A 23,582-nucleotide genomic window follows, 5' to 3' on the forward strand; every position below is an offset into this window, starting at 1 on the left:
GAGAACAACAACCACTCTGGAAGTGCTGAACTTTCAGTTTCTCTAGCCCCAGTTAGCTGGACTAAATGGTACATTAGTTGGATATAATGTAGCAGAATCTGTTAAGAGGCATAACTTTAATATTTTCAGAATTAAAACCTGCCCTGGGAAGTTTCCTGGCTAGTTTTATTTCAGCTTATTACAAGCTAGAGTCATCTGAGAGGGAAACAATTGTGCAGGGCAGTTATGGCGCATGCCTTTAATACCAGCACTTCTCAGGTAGAGGCAGGCAGATCTCTGTGAGTTCAAGGCCAGTATGTTCCAGCCAAGACTAAACAAACAAACTCTGTCTCAAAAGACGAAAAAAAAAGGAATAAAAAAGAAAAAGAAAAAAAGAAGAAAGAACAAGAGAAATGCCCCCATAAGATAAGACTATAGGTAAGCACTAAGACATTTTCTTAGTGATTGATAGGGAAGGGCCCAGCCCATTGTGGAAGAGGCCAATCCTGAATCAGTGGTCCTGGGTTCTATAAGGAGGCAGACTGAGCTGCCATAGGAGCAAGCAAGCCTGTAGGCAGCACCCCTCCATGGACCACACAACAGCTCCTGCTTCCAGGTTCCTACCAGGTTTGAGTTCCTGCCTTGGCTTCCCCCAGCGGATGATGTGTTAGCTAAAGAAAGCCTTTCCTCCCCAAGTCGCCCTTCACTGTGGAGCTCACACAGAACACACAGCCTTGAACAAGACAAGAAGTGTTGATTCTTACCACGGGAAGTAGCACAAATCAACCCTTCAGATGCTCTCAGATCTCTCACCTGTGTGGCCAAGCTCAAGACCTGCTGGACCAGTTCCTGTGTTTCTGATGGCTTTTTGAGAAACAGCTTCACTATGGCGGTAAGCAGCGTGAGCTGCACCTAAAAAACAAAATCAACAAAGTAAATGAGAGGCAGCATCTCATTTCCTCAACTATGAATTACTGATTTTGTTAAGAGATGAAAGAGGAAGCTCAGCCAATGGAATGAAGAGCAGCCAAAGGGGATCTCTGAAATAAGAGTCACCTGAACATTCACTAGCCTCTTATTTCCAGTTCCATTTTTGTATCAAAAATGATTTGTTTCTGGGCCAGATTTTCAACTATTTTCTTTCTTTTTAATAAAAAAGTATTATTATTGTGTGTACATGATGTGTGCGCATAATGTGTGTGAGGACATGGGTCACTGCACATGGGGAGGACAAGGACAATGCCGTAATCAGTTCTCTCCTTTCACCTTTACACATGTTCCAGGGACCAAACTCAGGTTGCCAGGAGGCTTGGCAAAAGCCACCTTTACCCTCTGAGCCAGGCCTCAATTGTATTTTTTAAAGTACACACATAAAATAATAAAACTGGCTCTTGATTAAATTGTGTATTATTTACTTTGGCCAAAGCTTACAAGTTTGAAGGACTTATGAAACCACTTGCCATACTGGGATAAGAGCCAAAACAGAATTATGTCAGATTAGAGCCAATTAGAGGGAGCCTGCTGATCTACTATTAATATTATGCCTATTAAAATTACTATATTGGATTACATACACAAACTTCTATTTGCTATGAGCACAAATGCCGGAGAGAAAAGGCTTAATAGTCTGGCTGCTTTTCTAGGTCTCTGACTCTAATTTTATAGGAGGAAGGGACAGATAGGGAAAAATCTAATCATCTGCAGAGAATCTTTTCAAGTCTCACCATGACGTTCTGTAATGAGCAACAGCAAATGCTAAGGACAATATGTAATCATCAGTAGGTGGCAGAAAATAAAAATCTGGTTACTGCCCTCAACCACCACAGGGAAGCTCACTTCCGGAGCATCACTCGCAGCAGGTAAGAGATGAGACTACATAGGTGCTTCTTACTCTCTGGGGGTGGAGGACCAGCAACCTGGGTTTCAAAGAGCCCCCAAATGTTCCAATGTGCATTAGCGTCTATGAACCACTGATCTAAGCTCTGAAGCTGTCACACTATAAACCAGGACTGATCAAAAGGGTCATCCCCTCTGAGAAAGAGAAACCATGACATACAAATGAATACAAGAAACGACTCAATGTTTAATATTCTCAGTTATCTTTTTGAAGAGATGCAGACACAGGATAGAAGAGAACTTACCTGGGTACTTTCATCATGAAAACCCTCCAGGAAGCTCTCTAGTAATTCATCAGCATTATCAATTCTTTCAGCATATTCTCCTACAATCCAAATCATAGCTGCTCGAGCATCGGGCTCATCCAGGGAGTCCAAGTTCTCACAGAGAGTGGCAATGATACTTTCATACCTGTTACAACAAATGGACTACCGTTACCAAGGACAAAACTAAGAACTGAATTTAACAGTGGAAGCTAGAGTCAAAACCATCACCAGAGACTCCAAGCCAAATCACCAAACTACAAAGGTGTTTAGTGAGCATAACGCACTAAGTCAGAAATTTATGGCTTACACTTTTCTTCACATTTGCTTTAAAAATACCTCTTAGATTTACTTTATTATTATTTTGTGTAGATGAATGCTTAACTTGTATGTATGTGTGTACCACCCACAGCCTTGGTACCCATAGGGGTCAGAAGAAGAAACAGGATCCCTTAGGAGTGGAGCTACAGATGACTGTGAGCCACCATTCTTCAATTATATTTCTTTTTTCTTTCCTATTTATTTATTTATTTATTTAGGCAGGGTCTCTGTATAGCCCTGAACATCCTGTAATTCACTATGTAGATCAGACTGGCCTTGAACTCACAGAAATCCACCTGTCTCTGCCTCCTGAGTACTGGTACTAAAGGTGTAAACCACCACGCCCAGCTCAATTACATTTCAATAACTAAGATTTAAACTTTTACAAGAGTTCATGAGACAGACTTTCACAAGGAAAAAAAATTAATCTGTGATATAAGAAAATTCTACTATCTTATGTCTAAAACCAATCTTTCTTTAAGTACAATAGAGAGCTTCTCTAGTATGCATTTTTGCCTTCATGGTAGAAAACATTAGAAATCTCACTTTCTTTTTAGGAAGATGGAGTTCGAAAACAACAGAAAACCATAACCCTGTCTCCTATTGCACTTGTCATTCTATTTCTGTGGTGTGTGTGTGTGTCTGTGTACGTGCATGCGCAAAGAAGCCAGATGTTAACATGAAGTATTTTCCTTGACAGTGTGTTCTACTTTAATGGAGGCAAGGTTTCTTTCTGAAACCAGAGCTCACTGATACAGCCAGTCTCGTCAGCCAGCTTGTCCAGATATCCTGTTTCCTGGCACTAGGTTTACAAGTGGGCCAGCAGGTAAGCCTGACTTTTATATGGGTGACAGGGATCAGAACTCTGGTCTGCATGCTTATGCAGTAAGTGCTTCATCTGAGCACGCTCCCAAACCCCCATCTGCTTTTTGTGAAAGAAATCTTTATGTTCAAATGCACATATTCTAAAGACCTACTTCTATTAAGAAATTAAAAAATTTCTTTTTTTTAAACATTTATTTATTTATTATGTGTACATCATTCCTTCCATGTGTGCCCGCATGCCAGAAGGGGACACCAGGTCTACATTATAGATGGCTGTGAGCCACCATGTGGTTGCTGGGAATTGAACTCAGGGACTCTGGAAGAGCAGTCAGTGCTCTTAACCACTAAGCCATCACTCCAGCCCCAATAATTTCTTTTTATTCTTTCTCACCTTAGCCTCCTGAGTAGCTGACATTATAGACCTATGCAACCAGGACCAGCTGGCTAATGTAATTTAAACACAGGACAAGATAGAACAAATTAATGTGGTAATTTGATCTAGATAACTAGATAACTAGGTCAAATATCTATCCCATTCCTACTCATTAAATCAGGCTTTTGATTTTTCTTAAAATTTAACTGTCATAACCCCTTATTTACACAATTGGTCATACTGAGATACACTTTTTTTTTTTTAAACAACCTATAACAAAACAGTTTAGAAATCTTACTCTCCTTTTTTTGGGAAGTTCAGTAAAAGATGGTGGTCCTCTTTCTAAAAATAACACTTCTCAAGCAAAACAAAACAAAAAACCACACACATATGCATATGAATTCTGAACTGCCTATCTTCAGAATCAAAGTATAAGTATTTGTTTTATTGTTTTTGTTTTATAAACTAAGAATCCTCAATCTGAAAATTCTGTGATGTGAAAATGCAGGTTCTGAGTATCTGTGTGGAGGTAGCTACAACACGGCAGAAGAGACCGGAGGTGGGGAATTCATTGCAATAAATTGAGCATTTTCCCACAAAGTAACAGGTCCCATACAAAGTAAATAGTGTGGCCATTACTGTTCTGCTTTTGTGAAACCGTGGCCACATGATTCGTGTACCATATTAAGACCCTTTCAAGATGATAAAGTATACAACCACTTGTTTAACATAAACAAAGTGTGTCCAGACAACAGGGAATATATAGGTCTCTTGTTTAATGGTAACTGCCGAGAGACAGTATATACTCAAACAGAGACTCATTTTTACAAAAAATAATAAAAGTAAATGGGTACAATGGCTCATGCCTGCAATCCCAGCACACAGGGCCAATGTGAAACCCCATCGCCATCTCTAAATGAGAGGTTTAATCTCTGTTAGCTGCACACCTATGTATCCTGACTTTTAATAAAGTATCTATTATGAACAGTTATATTAAGAATAATAATTCTTACCTAGTCAGTTTCAAAGTGCCTTACTTAAACATTTCCCAAATGATTTGAGAAAGAAGGTTACAAGAATTTTGACATACTTGTTGGGGTATTTGCGGAAGATGTCCCTGATGACAACAATTGCTTCTTGGACCACATAATTTACTTTGGTTTGGATTAGGTCAAGCAATGTGCTTACACAGCGTTCTGCTGATTGCTAGAGAGAGAAATTTCAAAACATAAGTCAGATGATCTATCCAATAACACTATCTCAACACAAAAAAGGGGTAAAAAAAGGAAACATACAAGTACATTCACTAAATTAAATAGGCACTTGAATTTGCTAAAACTATACTAGAGTGAGATCATCTATTGTATATCAACAGTAGAAATTCTAGAAATATACCAGCTTTTATTCATTAAAAAACAACTTGAGAAATGTTTTGGATTTGGTTTTGTTTGTTCTCCTAAGAGCCTCACTCAAGTTAGTAAAGCACTCTACCACTGAGATATACTTCTATCTCCCAGATAATTCAGTTATGAGTAAACATTAACCTAGATAACTGGAAGACCAGAAATAAGAAAAAATTAGCCAGGGTCTGAGGAAAGAAAGGCAGTTAAAGAGTGCACCTAAGTACACTCTTAGTTAAGAGGTCCTTAACTGGAATTCTTAGGTGAATGGGGAATGTATGGGATGTTTTGATGTTTTAAGAAAGATTTCTGGGGACTGGAGAGATGGCTCAGAGGTTAAGAGCATTGACTGCTCTTCCAAAGGTCCTGAGTTCAACTCCCGGCAACCACGTGGTGACTCACAACCATCTGTAATGAGATGTGGTGCACTCTTCTGGCTTGCAGGCAATTCAGACAGAACACTGTATACATAATAAATAAATATAAAAAAAAGAAAGAAAGAAAGAAAGAAAGAAAGAAAGAAAGAAAGAAAGAAAGAAAGAAAGGAAGAAAGGAAGGAAGAAAGAAAGAAAGGTTTCTTCACTGGTCTTTCTCTCTTCTCTCTCTCTCTCTCTCTCTCTCTCTCTCTCTCTCTCTGTGTGTGTGTGCGTGTGTGTTGAGGAATTTCTGAGCTTACAGGTTTTCACCCTAGCCTTTGAATCTCGAGTTTTATTAGAACCATAGAAATTTAGTTAAAGCTACTTTAAAGGGTAGCAACAGAGCCATTGTCTAGGCGGACAGAATTCCCTCCCAGGCTATAGCCTGAGCAGCCGACTGCTAGTGTTTACAGTGCAGCCACTGTGATGAGGATAAAACTGCATTTGTGTGCACACACACATATTGGTGCTCATGAGGAGCCCTGGAAGCTGCAGTTACAGGAGTCTGTCAGCTGCCTGATGTGGTTGCTAAGATGTGAACTCCGAATCTCATGACTGATCAACCAATACTCTTAACTCCCAAGTCATTTCTCTGACCTCCTGCACAGTGTGTTTTTAAACCTCCTAAAAGAAATCACCAAATTTTGTATGGATTTACGAAATATTTTACAAATATAAGGTCCATAGCTTTTATTTTCTTTTCAGTTATCTATGGCTCAAAATATCCTAGAATAGAGTTTAATTCATTAATCTTTTACTAATTGAATATGAAATACAAACTGATAAATTTATTGGTACTGTGAAAGATTTTTTTTGAGGACAGGATTGTGAGAAAAATCCCCAAATCCAAGGGTAAGTCTATCATTTATCACAATGTACTATCACAGGTCACTAAATTATGTGCCTCCTGTTAGGATTAAAAAGCACACACCACCACCTGAAACTTGTGAATATCACCAAGCCTCCAGATTTAGTTATCTAAAGGAGATGGAAGTATGAGATCAGTAGAACCATTAAGATACAGTCCAGTCTCTGAGAAAGTCTGTAAGTCTAATGAGCAATCAGTATCTGTGGTATTAGGGCCAGCAAGATGGATCATCGGATAAGGGCACTTGCCACCAGGCTGCTGACCTGAGTTTGATCTCCAGGAACCCTATGGTGGAAGGAAAGAATCAATTCCTACAAGTGGTCCTCTGACCTCCACATATATACCCTGGCACATGCTGCCCCCTCAAACAATAAACATTAAATGTAAAAAATAAATAGGTAATATCAAAATAAGTTAAAATCAAAACAAAATACAACACCTAAGGGCACATATTATCTGTTATTCCTTTTGGTCTCTGGTCCCTTTAAGGGCAAGCCACGCCCACTCCCACCGACTTCTGACCTCTTTCACCATCTTGGTCTCTCTTTCTCCCTCCCTCTCTCTCCTCTCTCTCCTCTCTCCTCTCTTCTCTCTCTCTCTCTCTCTCTCTCTCTCTCTCTCTCTCTCTCTCGGAGTGTGCACTCGTGTTTTCTGTCTTTTCTCTCTCCCCTTTTCTCTGTTTCTGTCTTTCTTTCTCTCCCTCTCATTCTCCCTCTCCCTTTCTTTCTCTGTCCCCTCCCCTTTTCCTCCATAACCCCGAATAAATATTTTAATCTCAGTTTACATGTCCATGTCTCTGTCTCCTGCCTGCCCGCCCACAGCCAGCTCTGCCGCTCACCGCGGGGAATCTGCACCACTCTGGCAGCCATCTCTGCCTGGTTTGCAGCTGCTCTGTGAGCCGCTGCCCGGGAATCTTGGGCAGGCTGCTCGAGGGGGGCACGCCAGCATTTTTTAAGGAATAATATTACTAAAAAAAAAAAATGTGTGGAAAAAGAAAGACCACAAATTAAAGCCAGGCATGGTGGCTCATGCATGAAATCATACATTTGAGATACTAAGGGAGAGGGAATGTGACTTTGGGGCTAGCCTGGGCTGCACAGTAAGACTCTGTCTCAACAAGTAAAACCAAAAAGCCCCCCCAAAAAATGCTTGGGGGAGGAGTGGGGTGTGTTGAAAAGATAAAAATCTGTAACTAACAAATCAGTAAATAATAAAACTATTGATATGGATGTAGCAAAAGAAAATCTAAAATAAAAGAGTTAAAAGTAATACTTTTGGGGAAGTGTCTAGGTAGAGAAGGGAAAGAACCAGGGACAGTGGCTTTTCATTTTCACTCGGGCTGGAGTACCTGACGGGCACGGTGAGGGCGTTGTTTTTGGAAGAGAGAGTTTATCCCAAGGGTGCGGCCTATAGCGGCACAGGTTGCCGAGCTCATCCCAGGTGAGGGGTGACCTGGGGCTGCTTCCCAAGAGCTTTCAGAAGTCCCAGGAAGGGAGGCCTGGGCTTGATGGGGAACCCTTAATGGGCTTTAATCTGGGGCTGAGAAGGCTCAGGGACTAAGAGTAAAAATGGCTGTTCTTCCAGAGAACCTGGGTTAGAGTACCAGCACCTAGATTGTGGTTCATGACTAACCATTTGTAACTCTAGTTCCAGGAGATCCAATACCCTCTTAGCACACACAAGGCAGACAAAACACCCATAAACATTAAACTTCATTAAGTATATGCTTTATTATTTTGATAAACTTCAAAACACACATACTCTAAAAAAAAAACACTCAAAATCCCATACCATGTGATCTCGACTCTGGAGCCTTACCTCCACTTTGATGGCACACCGTCCAATGGCCCTCACAGCTTTGCGAACAAAGTCCACGTCAACCTCAGTGGCATATTCCTTCAGCTCTGCCAGAACCTGTCAAATATCCAAGTGGGTAACATTTAAAGATTCTCAAACAGAAATTTCATGCCTTCTGGATGTCAGATCTTAAGTTCAAAGCCAGCATAAATTTGAGACAGCTTAAGGTCTGACCTGTGCAATGTTAGCTTGGGACGCAAGACGAATCATGATGTCCAACTTCTCTAGTTTAACATAGATGGGATCATTGTACTTCACAAAGAACACTTTGATTTCCTGTTTCAAGATTTCAGGCCTGTGATACACAACACAAGAAAGGAAGATGATGGAACTTATTTACTGACATATCCGGCTCAGTCCTTCTGCCTGCCCCCTTGAGGGAGACAAAACCCCTTACAAATGTCCTGTATATGTCTCTTATACTTTACTCCCAAGTGCTGGGAGTAAAGGCATGTGTCCCCACCCCCATATAGTAGTTGCACTACTATATAACATTTTTACTTCCGCACAGTAAAGCTGGGAGTCTAGCACATTCTAGGCAAGCATTCTACCACAAAGCTACACTCCCAGCCCATCTATTCTCCACCAATTCCTTTTGGTGTGAGCGGTAACTGTAAAGACTGGTAACTGTGAGTTGTATTCCTGGACAAGTTGTACTACCATTATAACATTTTCACTTCCACACAGTAACAAACAAAACAGATTAGCATCGGACTATAGGCATTTATATTAAGCTTAATTCAAGATCATAAACATTTTAAAATCACCAAACCACTATTTCCCACCTTTTCTGGACAATTAGATTGATGTTCCTCAGGGCGACATACTGCACTTCTGGCTCCCCAGACAGCAGAGTGACAAGCGGAGGTGCTAACTTCTTGAGCAGCATATTATAGTAGTCGGAGTCCTTGGGTAAGAGCTCCAGGAACTTCATCAGGACTTTCACCGCTGAAAGCACCACCGCAGAGTTGGCATGGGAGAGTCGAGGAGTCACCCGCTCACAGATGCTGTGGGCAGAAAGGGAAAATACAGCACCTTTGCTCAATTCATCCATAAAGTTATGCTTCAGAGTTCCATGGCCCAAGTATCAAGAAATCAAAGATTCAGTTAGAAAAGTCAAAGCTCCATGCTTAGGTCAAAATGGGATCCAACACCGCAGAAGCTTCGTGCCCAGCAGACTACAGGCAGAGCAGGGGTGTCAGAAGACTTGAGAAGCCAGCAACAGGGATATCCAAACCGGAAGGGAACTAGCAACCCCCAGACACTTGCACCACACCAGTTACCTTCTGGATTTTAGTTCTCTGTCTCCCACACATAATGCTAGGGCCCCCTGCCTCACAGCTCATCTCTACTCAACCTATAGAAAATCAAACCAAGCGTCCTGAAAATAAATGCACAGCGAGAGGTATCATCACCTGTGTCTTAAGAGAAAGTGGGTTGGCAGATGAAACTACACAGCCTCTTGCTTTCAAGCTAGTAAGAAAAACCTCGGGAACAGATGAGGCTTTCGTTCTTTCTGTTTGGGTTTGGTTTTTAATGTTAGAATATTATTACAATATTCTCCTAACTTCTTCTAGCCCCTACTACCTATGCTTAGATGCCCCATAGAATCTTGACAGTCACACTTACAGTGTTCTCTGAAATCAACCTAATTTTGCTACCTCTTGGGCAACATCACGAGTGACTGTGTGCTAAGTACCTGCTTACTCTCTTCTTTTTATAACCACATGGCTGACTCCAGGCTTAAAAGAAGGTCCCTTTCACAGAGACCTTCTCAATTGCTCTTTTTAAAAAGTATAATTCCAAAAATTAAAATAAAAAAATAAAATCCTGCCAAGTGTGGTATGCACAGCTTTAATTCCAGCTCTTGAGAAGCAATGGCAGATGAATCTCTGAGTTAGAGGCCATGATCTATATGGTAAGTTTGAGTCCAGTCGGGGCTACATATCGAGAGTCTGTCTCAAACTATAAACAAACAAAACAAATAGTGAGTCAGGAGGGTCACAAGTTTGCATAGACCCCGATTAAAAACAAACAAAACTATAGAGATGGAAGGCATTCTCTTTATAGTCTATTACTCTAAAACATCTGCCATTTCTTAGATCCTTCTAGTACCTCTGTTAGCAGTCATGAGTTATGACCTACATTCCTGAATATCCACATTGTATAAACTCCTACCCCCTCAGAGTGAATGGTGCATAAGGACCATAACTTTTGCCTGTTCACTGTAGAATCCTCACAGCCTAGAACAGAACCCAGAACATAGCATGGGCTTAAGAAGTAAGTACTTGCCGAGGAAACTAATGAGTGCAATGTCAATGGCCAACAGAAAACAAAATTCTTGGTAAAGTTCTCTCCAGAATATAACTGTACTTTCAATGATGGAAAGAAACTACCAGCAGTCTTAGTTAGGTCCAGAGGGAGTCATTTCCCAAACAAGAGAAGAGAACTTACATTCTAGTAGCTTGGAAATCAGCTTCAGCCAGGCAAGGAAGGTTCTTATCTACCATAATTAAAATATGTCAACTTTAATGAAGAGTCAGCAATTCTTCAGAAGTACTTTGCCTAGTCCAGTGCTTATATATACAACATGCTCAATTTAAAAATGGGTAGTAACTCCAACCTTGTAAACTGAAATGCACTTAATGTGTTGATGACATTTGGTAATAAAGGTCTGACAGTCAAAGAAATCTGCAACATGGAAGTGGTAAAGGGCTGAGTGGAGCAATCAAGCCGTTCTCAAAAGAGCCAAAGGAAGTCTAGCAAGACTTCTTTACACAAGGGCAAGACACATCTGTGTTGCTGACTCTAAAACACTTAACTATTATTGTTCAGCTCAGTAACTAGTATGAAGAATCTAACAGAATAGACAGCATGTCATTACAAGGAAAGACATAACTTTTGTTTACCAAATGACCAGGAATTAGGAGATGGGTGACAATATGATGGCGGTTTTGGCAGAAGTATAACAGAAACAACTAAATTCTTGATGTGCTTTAGCACTTACGGTGTCCCTAACTCCAGTGAGAAAATATGCTGGGAACAGCAATGTCCCCTACATCCTCTGCCTTCCTCAGTCTGACAGCCTCTTACACTAGGAACAGACATTAGACATTACTCAGTCAGGCAGGACCATCAGCTTATGTCCAGTAAGACAGACTGACCTCTGGGCTTCCCGGTCATCTTTAGGGTTGTAATTAGACAGGCAGTCCAGGATGAAAATCTGGCCCCATTCAGTGCACTCATTTAGGGCTGTGAGCAGCTTATTGATATTCTGAGGGTTCAGATCAAGTAAGTTGCTGTTTGGGTGAGATTCACTGATCTCAGACAATGCTGCCACAGCATTGGCCACCACCTGAGAAAGAAACAGATAATGATTTTAATATACCAGAAAACCAAAGCTATGACAAACAAAAACCTTGGCAGGATCACTTCACAGCTCTCAATTCGCTCCTAAACATTTTACCCGGTTAGACAGAAATAAATGAACTGCTTTCAAAACATGCATTAAGCCACCAATGACAGCCTATACAGTTTCTGAGTAGTCAGGCACTCCAGAATTAGAGTAATTCATCCATTAGTAGAGTCACGGATGATTCACTACGGAAACATTAACCACTGTAGCTGCACTCAAAACTGCAGCCAAAATCAAGACATAGCAACAGCTGTAAAAAAACGAAGCTAAACTGCTGGTGGCTCATACCTGCAATCTCAACACACGAGTGACTGAGACAAAAAGGATACTTTCAAGTTTGGGACTATCATGGGCTAGCTACAAAGTAAGCTCCATGTCAACCTGGACAATATAGAATGAGACCTCACAAAAAAAAAAAGTCAAAAGTAAAATCTCAATAAATATTTGCATTGTGTAACAGAAAAATCTAGGCCAAATTATAAATGAATGTGGACAAGAAGGAGGTGACATTGTCCGTTATTCAGTATTACTGAATACCTTAGAGTAAATGTACTGGAAACCATAATTCATGAGTACACAAAATCTCTATACCATGTGTTTTTTTTCATCTGGAAATCAGGGAGAATTTAATCTACCTCATAAACTAATTTTAGCTTGAGGGTACAAGTTCAATTTTGTTATACATTAAGAAATATTTATGGGGCTGGAGAAGTTGGTCAGCAGCTCGGAGCACTGACTGCTCTTCCAGGGGACCTGAGGTCAATTTCCAACATGCATATGGCAGCTCACAATTATCTGTAATTCCAGTTGCAGGACACACTTGCACAGGCACAGATGCAGGCAAAACATGAATGCATATAAAATAAGATAAATCATTATTTTTTTTCCATGTTAGGCCTTTAAACCCAGCTCTTGGAATGCAGAGGCAGGTGGATCTCTGAGTTTGAGTTCAGCCTGGTCTACTGTGCTAGTTCCAGGACAGTCAGGGCTACAAAGAGAGACCTTGTCTTTAAAAACAAAAACAGAGAAATTCCACAATGCCTGAAACAAATTTAAGGTGATAACATTACCATAATTCATCAAGTAACAACAGTAAGGTTTTTTTGCACTAACATCTCTAAAACTGGAGTGCATTTATAAACAACCATCATGGTTTATTCTGCGCCCGGATGTTTCGTCTATATGTTCACATACACACCATGTATGTGCCTGGTGCCCTCGAAGGCCAGAAGAGATGCTGATCTCCTGGAACTGGAGTTACAGATGGTTGATAAGAATCAAACTCGGGTCTTGTGGAAGAACAGGACCTGCTCTTAACTGCTAAGCTATTTCTCTAGCCCGCAATCACCCATTCTTTAGTGGAGAATGTTCTTCACAGGGATATAGAAACTAATCATATATGTTATAGTTGATGAAATTGTAGACTCAATGAAATATAATATTTTAAATATATCCTCTTCTTTGAGATGGTGTGAAAAATTGTTACCCTAGACAAGAAAGTACACTTGTACCTTGATTCACTGATAGGAGAATATGTGTAGCTACAAAACAAGGTCAGAGTTTTAAATAAAAATTACAGATTATTTCTAATATAAATGAATACTCAAAGTTATTTTAAAATTTCAAAAGCACTCATGAACAGCACAATGAAAATATTACCGAATGGGTCTGTACAGGTGAGCTTTAAAATATGTTTTACACTAAAAGTCCATATGTTAAGATTAGCATGGCTGACCATAAGTATTTCATAATTTAAATAAGAACCAAGAGCCAACTTCAACAATACTTAAAAAAAATTCAATGACATTGATGCATAGTCGAGTCTTACTAAAATCCCCTGACAAAAGCTTAGAAACTGAGTTTTACAGTCATGTTAGCAAGACAGAAACACAACGGCTACAACCTAGCTATCAGTGTTATTATTCACATTACCTAGGTATTCGGCAGATTATACTAATCATGAAAATAAACAGAGAAAGCAAATATCCAAGAGAGTGATTTAATACATAGTACAATGTAGCAATAGTCATCATTATGTAGAAGATAAGGAAGGCAGACAGAATTCTCTTAAGCTATAATTTGGTGATGAGAACAAAAAGTCCCACATGAAAAGAATCAAAGACTTGCTGAGTAAATATAATTAGACATTTCATTGCCACAAAACAAATCTGACCTAATGTATCATCTATAATAACATATGTGAGCTTTTCTCAAAGGCTTTTGTTCATTCCATCCTTGTTCATGAGATTTAGTAAAACAGAAATGCATAAAGAATGAAACACTGCCTATAACCCTAGCATGGGAGGTGGAGGCAGGAAGATCAGTGGTTCAGGTCATCCTCAGTTACAGAAGAAGTTTGAGGCTAGCCTGGGGTACAAGACCCTGTCTGCAAGCAAGCAAACAACCCCTAAACAAACAAAAATAATAATCATTCCCAAGAACTTCACATGCAGGGAAAAAAACTTATTTCCCATGCATGATTGACCTTATTTTAGAATAAAAAAATTAAAATGTCTTATGTCAACTGCTTATTTTGACTGCTATGTCAACACATTCAACCATGTCATCAGTTTAAAAGAAACCTCCTACCATAATTACCATTTCTATCAATGCATCTCCCTCACCCCTACCGTGTGTGTGTGTGTGTGTGTGTGTGTGTGTGCATGTGTGTGTGCATGCATGTGTTGTTTAAAGTTAAATAAAAGGTTTGGTAATAAAAAAGATGAGAACTGAGGAACTAAAAATAGACACGGAGAAAACAGAGAGAGATTAAACACAATGAGGAGTTAGAATCCCCTCATTACCATTACAGGCAATTAGAAATTAAAGGAAGTGTGTTATGCAACTAATGAAGGGTAAGTTCTGATGCTTAAATAGGCAATGTCTACTTACTATCATATTAAAACAAGGAAGGAAATACTCAAAAGTCAGCTAATAAAAATAAACAGAAAGATCAGATCAGAGGGCCACGCTGAGGAAAGCCTGCGGGAGGGAAGAGGTTACTGGTCAAGTCACCACCAAAGTGACAGGGCAAATGAGATGCTCTTCCACCCTGCACCAGACTTCCTGTTCCTCTGAAACCACCCAAGGCTGCTTCTACCTCTTCACTGTCATCTTCCAATCAATTCAGACTCTTGGGTTTCCAGAAATTACCCAAGGCATGCCCATGGTGGAGTGCTTTACATTCTCAAGTCAGTAAAGCGTGCTCCCACGCTGTGATAACTTGATGCCAGTCAATCACACTGCATCTGGGGCAGATGAAGGAAAAGACTGAGTTCAAGTTGACAAGTGGGCAACCGGTGTACACCAGGTCTCTCTCTCTCTCTTTTTTTTTTTTGGCCAATGCTTCTACAATTTTTTGAAATAAAAATTTAAAGATAAAATGATAAGTTAGAAATCACTTCTTCCCAAAGAACCTTCTCCAAAGAAGAACACACCACTGTAGGGACAGAGTGAGAAGTGCCCAAAGAGCAAGCTCAGCCAAGGTAAACTCCAACAGGAAGCAAACACGGCTTCCCTTGGTCACAGTGTCACTCTGTATGGGAACTGGTAAGACAAGTCTAATATTTCCTCCCTAAGAAATGATCCTTTATCTTAGGAATGCTGCTGCAATCTCAGAAAGACTAGGAGCACATAAGGCAAAAAAAAAGAGTTCTCAAGGAACTTTTCTTTAAAACTGCATTTGCAGTCACATGTGGCAGCACACACCTGCAATCCCAGCACTCAGGATGCGGAGGCAGGAGAATTAGGAATTCAGGGCCAGTCTTAATTACATAAGCCTCTGATTCAAAACACCAAAGCAGTGGTGCGGGAGAATTGTCTGTAATCTGTCAATCATATTTTAAATAAAACGCTGATTGGCCAGGCAGGAAGTATAGGTGGGTCAACCAGACAGGAAGTAGAGGTGGGGCAAGGAGAACAGGAGAAGGATAGGAAGCTCCCTCTGCCAGTTCTGCCCAGACCACCAGAGAGGAAAGATGTAAGCTGCCCCTGCTGGAAAAGGTACTGAGCCATGTGGCTAACGTACATAAGGATAATGGGGTAACATAAGTTATAAGAGTTAATAAGTAGCCTGACCTAATGGGCCAATTAGCTTTATAATCTTATGGAGTCCTCTGTGTGATCTTTTGAGGGGTTTGCCGGCTGTGGGGTACTGGGCAGGAACAGATACCCCAACAAGCCAGCCCTCATGTTACAAAGCAGGAGGGGAAAGAACATTATCAATGGGGAGACTGAGCTTTCTGGACACACAAACTGATTTCTACAATGCTGGTATCTAGGACTGGAGAGATAGCTCAGCATTAATGGGCTGGCTTTCAGAGGACCCGGGTTAGAATCCCAGCCACTCATCCTTCTGGCCTACACCTACACACACACACACACACACACACACACACACACACACACACCTCACAGAACATGGACCTTCAGGATGAAGTTTTAATTATTAAAACACAAGTGAAATGCCACTACAGTGGAAAATGGGTATTTCCCAGGGCTGATGAGAGTGACAGAAGGCTTGGAAGATGGAGATCATGGGGGTTCTGTAGTAAACCAGAGGGTCTGAGAACTGTACTCAACACTAAAGTGCAAAGCACACATGGTATCACTGTCAAGGGAATCTCTCAAACCGTAGATCCTAATATATATGTTAGCTGTAGAAAGAAAACTAAAGATACCAGAGAGCAAAACCAAATTAAGCAAGGAAGAGACTAACACGGCCAAAACTCTAGAGAGCACTCCATTCAAAAGCGCACTGTTTTTCTGCAAGCATACTTATCAAATGACGCTTCTAAAATTCTGGTATTTGTGAAGAAATCATGGACACTGTTTCCCTGCAGCTCCCAGTGTGTCTTCATCCTGAAGACAAGCTTACTTACAAAGTGGGCTAGTAAAATCCACAACTGAGTGAATGTTTAACTCTGATGCTATCACAAGATATTATTCTATAAAAATGCACGGGTATTAAATTAATGTCTACTTCATAATTACAGTAGTAGTCATCTTCTGGCATATGCCAGGTTCTTTAATGGGTACAGTTTAAAATCTCAATTAATACTCCCAACCCCTTTTCCATGTAGTCTTGGCTGGCCAGAAACTTATTATATAGATCATGGTAACCTCAAACTCACAGAAATCTGCCTGTCTCTGCCTCCCAAGTGCTTGGATTAAAGATGTACATTAACTAGGCCTGGCCTAAGCTTTTTTATATTTAAATTTTTTTATTATGTGTGTGTGTGTGTGTGTGCGCGCGCACACTCACATATGAGTGTGGGGCCCTCAGAGGCAAGAAAAGGATGTAGGAGTCCCCAGAGCTGGAATTATAGGCAGTTATGATGGAGAGGCTGCGGAACTTGGAGAGCAACACACCCTCTCAACCATGGAACCTTCTCTCTAGCCTGCATACTCCCAACTCTTGAAGACAGTATCTCTCATTTTCCAGAAGAGGAACCAGGAAGATTAAGCAGCATTAGTGTAACACTAGCACTAAACAGAGTCAAGAAATATTATCTCAAAGCTAGCCTTTCCTCTGGCAACTAGGACACTGAGAATCAGCTTTAAATAAAGTAGTGAAATAACTACAGGAAAATGGAGTATCGGTAGGAACCCCTAAAAATGACAGAAGAAAAAAGAGTTCTATTACTTATCGCAAGGCACAGCAATGCTAGTACTCAGAGCTGATCTAACTCCAAGCACTGTCACCTCCTGATTTACATTGTATTCTCATACTAACATTCTGGCCAGGTTTTGCTGGCACACGCCTTTAATCCCAGCACTTGAGAAGCTGAGGCCAACGGATCTCTGTAAGTTCAAGACCAGACTTGTCTACAGAATGAGTTCCAGGACAGCCAGGGAGGTTACACAGAGAAACCCTGTCTTGAAAAGTCCCTCCCCACCAAAGGATTTGAAGACATGTCTGTAAATGTTCAGGTGCTTTTCTCTCTAGGAAGCCATTCTGAACTGTAAGAACACTAAGGTGGGAATCTCATGTCCTTTAAGACATGGTGCAGTGCTGCCACCATGTGGGACAGCATGAGAAAAGGTGGAAGAAAATCACTCAAACAAGGGACAAGGACTCATAGCCACAATTAGAGTAAGAAGTTGACTTCGTAGTAATTAATGGTGTAAAGATAATTAAAGAATTTCATGTATTCAACTCTAAACCATTTTTAAAACATGAAAACACAACAGACCTAAAGCGTGTGGGGTATGTATACACTTAAGCTTGTTTCTTCACATATATCCATGAAAGTGGTGATCAGGAATAGGTTTGGAACTCGGAACCAGGCTGCAATCCTGGCTGCATTACAACTAGCCACATCCCATCGAGACAGCAGCCTCTGGAATGCTTGCTCATCTCTTGATCTGAAACATGGCAAGACTTCTGCTTCAGACAGACATGAAAGCAAGTGAAATAGTTTACATAAAAAGCATCCATCACTGTGCCTAGCACACAGGCAATACAAATTAAATATTCCTTTCGAGTGACACAAAAGCCTTAGGAGCTTCTGAGGTGTTTGAGCTAGCGCGCTACACGCCACCACTAGACCTTGAATGTCACTGCTATTCACGCACTTGGTCTAATTGTTATTTGCATCTGATCCCACCAATAAAAGGAAAACCAGGGTGCTAATGCTCGCATTTACTTAAGGTTACTTTCGGTAACTGTAAGTCAACAATAAACAGACAATAAAATAGTCTAGGGGGATGTGAAGAAAATGGTTTCTTTAGTGGGAGAGCCCTCCCAGAATGTGAGTTTCTCATAAGCCTACAAAGTAACTTTAACTTATTTTCTATAAGTCTCCTCAAACATACTTGTAAAGTCTCTTCAAATCACCTCTCCATTTGTAGTTATAAAGACAAGTTAAAAAATGTCACCAACAGTCAGGAGTGGTGGTAATCCCAGCCTTTACGAGTCTGAGACAGAGACTGACAGTTCAAGGCTGACCTAGGCTGCATAACGAGTTCCAACACATTCTGGATGTACAGTGAAAACAAACAACGACGACAACTCTGGGGGGCATTGGTTTACTATGGATACTATACTAAGTTTAAATAGAAACCATCCATCAACGCCTGTTTAAATTACATACCAGGCAATGAAGGAAACAAGTAGGATTAGACTATATTGATAGTTATTTAAGCTGACAAAAATAAATAAATCCATTTATTATATTTGTAAAAGTATTTTTAAAAAAATCAGACCTCTCCTCTGCAGAGGAAGCTTAGATGAGGTCAGCAAACTCGGCATGCATGCTGCCAGCTGACCTGATACAGATCTTCCAGGGTTACCTGGATTTCAAATCCTGTTTCCTCACAAACAAACAAAAAATCTGATTGCTGTGCTTTCCATTCCTCACACCCTAAAATGTAACAGGTTCCATAGGGAAGAATTACATGAGTGCAGAGGTGCCTTTTCCCTTCAACCCAGAACTGCTTGTGGGAGTCAGTTTATTTTTTGCCTCAATCCATTCTTAGCTCCACTGAATATTTAATAGGTTTCCACAGGGTACAAGATATTCTGCCTGTCTAGTTGGTGCTTAGAACTTTATCACCTCATCTGTCCTTGGATAGAGAATTTCAAAGATGGTTGCTCAGAATGACAGAGTGAACCACCAACAATGGCAAAGGTACACTGGTACAGCCAAGCAAGTCATTAAAACTGGCATTGCTAGGACTGGTGAGATGGTTTTGCATGTAATGGTACTTAAAACCAAGAGACCAAGGACCCTGGAACTCACATTGCAGGAAAAGAGAGTCACAGCACACAATGGCAATACTCACTTCAACACACACACATGTGCACACACACACACGTACGAATGCAAGGCAATTTAAAAAGAAAAAAAGTACGGCTATATAGACTCAATTATATATATATATAATATTATATATTATATATATTATTTAAATATATATTTAAATATATTTAAATAATATATATATATATATTTAAAGGGGTACCAGGTGGTACTGCATGGGAAAGTAAACCAAAAAGTGGGGTTCATCTTCTAATAGTGGTGATGATGCCTTATTGGAAGTCATTGTTCAAGTTCTTCCACGTCTACTCTTAATCCTACAAAGCGGTTGAACAGTCCCTGACTGATATGCAGCATATGTGTACCTTTGAAAACTGTACATTACAAGCTTCATCCTTGGCCTTCTGCTACACTAGAAGGATAATGACGCCAAGGGCATGGAATAAGATGAACAATCAAGACCTCAAAGCACTGACTGGAACAGAGTTTTTGCTAGGAAAAGATGACACCTAATTCAGGCAAATTCCAATTCACTCCCCACTCATAAAAGTTTAATTATGTGATAACATAAGTACTCACTCAAAAGTGAATATTAGACATAAAGCAAAGGATAAACAACCTATAATCTGCATCCCCAGAGAACCTAGACAACAAAAGGACCCTAAGAGAGACATACATGGATCTACCTAGGAAGGAGAAAAAGATAAGATCTCCTGAGTAAGTTGGGAGCATGGGGGGAGGGTAGGGAAAAGGGTGGAAGGGGAGAGAGGAGAGATGATGTGGGATTCCTCTTTGTATACTATAAATATGTTTTACTACCATTGGTTAATAAAGAAGTTGCTTTGGCCTATGGCAGAGCAGAATACAGTTAAGCAGGAAAACTAAACTGAATGCAGGCAGATGCCATGTAGCCACCAAAGAAGAAAGATACAAGAACATTACTGGTAAATCACAGCCTTGGGTCGATACATAGATTAATAGAAATGGGTTAATTTAAGATGCAAGAACTAGTTAGGAATATACCTGAGCCATGGACCAAACAGTATTGTAATTAATATAGTTCCTGTGTGATTTTTTGGGTCCAGATGGCCGGGATGTGAAAGTACAGTCTCTGATTACAGGGAGGAAAGAAGGGGAGTGGGAAAAATGTATAGATCAATAAAAATAAATAAAAATTATCAACAACAAAAAACATTACATTACTTATTATTTCTTAGCGTTAATTCATCTTCAAAGAACTACTGTACTAGAAGAAAATTACTTAGCAGGGTGGAGACTCATGCCCATGCTCAGACTAGACAGTGAAACCTTGTCTCAAAAAGAAAGAAAAAGTCAAAAAAGTCAAGTGTAGCATATGCCTGGAATCCCAGCACTTGAGAGGCAAGAGAGTTCAATACCAGCTACATAACAAGTTAGAAGCCATCCTAAATATAGGAAGCCTTATTTCAACACACAAACAGAATGTTGGGGGAAATACTTTAAGAAAAGTGGCCAATAATCTTCCACCTCCTCAGTACCAATACTTGGTAACCAATCACTTAATTTAAATGAGCTTAATTTAATAATAATCAATCTGTCATTACATAAACAAAATATAAAGATGTCAAGAAGGAAATAAACTCCAACTTTGAGATGGGGCTTTAGTTTGGAAATAAGGTACTTGCACAAGGTTCTGGGTTTAATCCTCAGCACTGCCAAAACCAAACAAATAAAAAAAAAAAATTTAAGCGTTATATTCTGGCTGCTAAATACACAGAACACAATCAATTTTATCCTAGAGTTCTTTGAGAATACATTACAATAGTTGGTCAATAAAGATTATTTTGATTTAGTTTCATTTTCATACAAGAAATTACCACAGACCACTATCTGAAAAACTAATTCTAAAAATAAAAACAACCAGGGATATGATGTATACAATCCATATATTACACAAAGCTGTATCCCACAACTACTCTGTGGTCAATGTCTCAAAGAAAACATGTATTAAGCATGCCTCGGAAAGGGCTCATTTTAAATGTTGCTCTCTTTATAAAAGCACAATAAATTACCATTGGATTTGAATCTGCTATGAGATCCCGCAGAGAATCCAGAAATCCCTGGTCTTCCACCATCTGGGCATTGATATCATGGAGCTTTGCCACACAGACTGCTGCTGTTTTCCGAACATAGGGGTCTTCATCTTTCAAGCACTTGCGGAGGGGTTCACAGAGATATTCTGTGATCTTGTCTACCCGGATGCACCCCATGGTTCTAACTGCCAACGCTCGAATCAAAGGATTAGGATCTTCACAATCCTACCAAAGAAAAAAGAAAAAGCAACTGTATGAATACAAGATGATTACAAGTAAATACTCCAGTTGACATAAACTTTGCAAGTTTCTAGTACATTCTACATGAGAATCCAATCTCTCCTGCTATTCCTTCCCTAAAGGTCTTAGTTGTCTACTCAAGAGCTTAGAAAAAAAAAAGTTTTGTTTTTTTTTTTTTTTTAAGAAATTTATCAAATTTATCAAGCTGGAGAGGTGGCTCAGAGGTTAAAAGTACTTGTTCTTGCAGAGGACCTAGATTTGATTCCCAGCATTCATATAGCAGCTCACAACCACCCATAACTCCAGTTCCAGCGGACCCAACCTCTGTGGGCACCAAGCATGTGCATGTACACAGACACATGTAAACAAAACACTCACACACATTAAATAAATCTAAAATAAGGATTTATGCTATGAATGTGTGCAGGTACCATATGCTTACTTACGTAAAGGTACTCACAGAGGCCACAAGAGGGTGTCAAAGCCCCTGGAACTGGAGTGACAAGGGGTTATGAGCTACTGCATGTGAGTGCTGGGAATAGAACTTGGGTCCTCTGCAAGAGCAGCAAGTGCTCTTAACCACAAAGCCATCTCTCAAGCCCCAGAAAGAAATCTTTTAAGTGTTGCATACATACAATGAGGAAAGGTCCAACAGGATTCAATCTTACTAGGCACTTGCCTAGTAAGTCGGTGTGGCCACCCCTAGAACTATTAGCAGACTTGCTCTATAAACAGAAATGACCCCCTTTCTTCTATTCTTGTTCAGGAAAAAAGACAGAGAATTGGAAAGGTTATGTCCCCTCCACTGTCAATCAGTAAGAACCAAGTAAAAAGAGAACACAATTGCAGGAGGCCTACAGAACAAAACAAAGATGTGCTACGATCTGGCTGGGGCCTGACAGAAGCATACCTCTAGCTAAGCAGCAAAGTGGGCTTTCTGGGCTCCTCAGCAGCAAGCAGTCTCCTTTACAACAGAGTTCTTCCAAACAAAGCATTGACAAAACACTGACAGAGAATATTTTTTTTTCCTTTCTTCTTTAAAGATTTTATGTATAAATGTTCTGTCTGCATGTATGCCTGCATGCTAGAAGAGGGCACCAGATCTCACTATAGATGGTTGTAAACCATCATGTGGTTGCTGGGAATTGAACTCAGGACCTCTGGCAGTCAGTACTCTTAACCTCTAAACCATCCCTCCAGCCCTTCTCTCTTTCCTCTCTTTCTCACTCTATTCATTCATTCATTATGTATGTATGTATGTATGTATGTTATGTATGTATGTATGTATTTTTTTTATGGGACAGGGTTTCTTTGTGCAGCTCTGGTTTTCTCAGAACTCATTAGACCACCTGCCTCTGCCTCCCAAGTGTTGGGATTAAAGGCACGTGTATCCACCTACTGGCCAAGAATACTTTCTTAAAATTCCTATATCAAAAATTTCTTTAGGCTGGGCATGGTGGTGCATGCCTTTAATCCTAGCACCCTGGAGGCAGAAGCAGGTGAGTCTCTGAGTTTGAGGTTAGCTTAGTCTATACAGCAAGATCTAGAATAGTCAGGCCTGGACAATAAAACTTTGTCTCAAAATAAGAAAACTCTCTCCAAGTCATGTACATTTATGCTCAACTCTTTCAAAAATCTAAACAAAAATCTTCCCTATAATATATTCTACCTACCAAAGAATCATTTCCCCCCCCCCCCCAATAAAAAACCAAACCAAAACGAAAAGTTGTGGTCTATGTGTAAATGTAGAAAAACATGAGGGAAAAAAGCCTATAAAAAGTTTACCAATTATTTTTCAAAGTTCAAACAGAGGTTAATTTTGGAAATGTCTGACGTTTTTAAAAGGCAGAATCTATTTCAGACACTAAGTGGTAATAAGGTGATTAATGCACTACCA

General features: G+C 40.1%; 1 protein-coding gene across 4 annotated transcripts in view; it reads right to left on the bottom strand.

The window, feature by feature from the left end:
* Positions 1-23,582, bottom strand: part of Ap2b1 (adaptor related protein complex 2 subunit beta 1) — a 111,933-nt gene that overhangs the window by 66,967 nt on the left and 21,384 nt on the right. For all 4 annotated transcript variants that reach the window (XM_048437816.3, XM_048437818.3, XM_048437814.3 and 1 more), the window contains exons 5-12: positions 21,425-21,670; positions 11,363-11,553; positions 8,984-9,205; positions 8,373-8,493; positions 8,160-8,255; positions 4,748-4,863; positions 2,121-2,286; positions 793-891 (exon numbers count right to left, since the gene is read on the bottom strand). In XM_048437816.3, coding sequence (XP_048293773.1) covers positions 793-891; positions 2,121-2,286; positions 4,748-4,863; positions 8,160-8,255; positions 8,373-8,493; positions 8,984-9,205; positions 11,363-11,553; positions 21,425-21,670 — 1,257 coding nt within the window. The remainder of the gene's footprint in view (positions 1-792; positions 892-2,120; positions 2,287-4,747; positions 4,864-8,159; positions 8,256-8,372; positions 8,494-8,983; positions 9,206-11,362; positions 11,554-21,424; positions 21,671-23,582) is intronic.

This window comes from Myodes glareolus, chromosome 9, assembly GCF_982192425.1.
Source record: "Myodes glareolus chromosome 9, mMyoGla1.1, whole genome shotgun sequence".
Classification (NCBI taxonomy): domain Eukaryota; kingdom Metazoa; phylum Chordata; class Mammalia; order Rodentia; family Cricetidae; genus Myodes; species Myodes glareolus.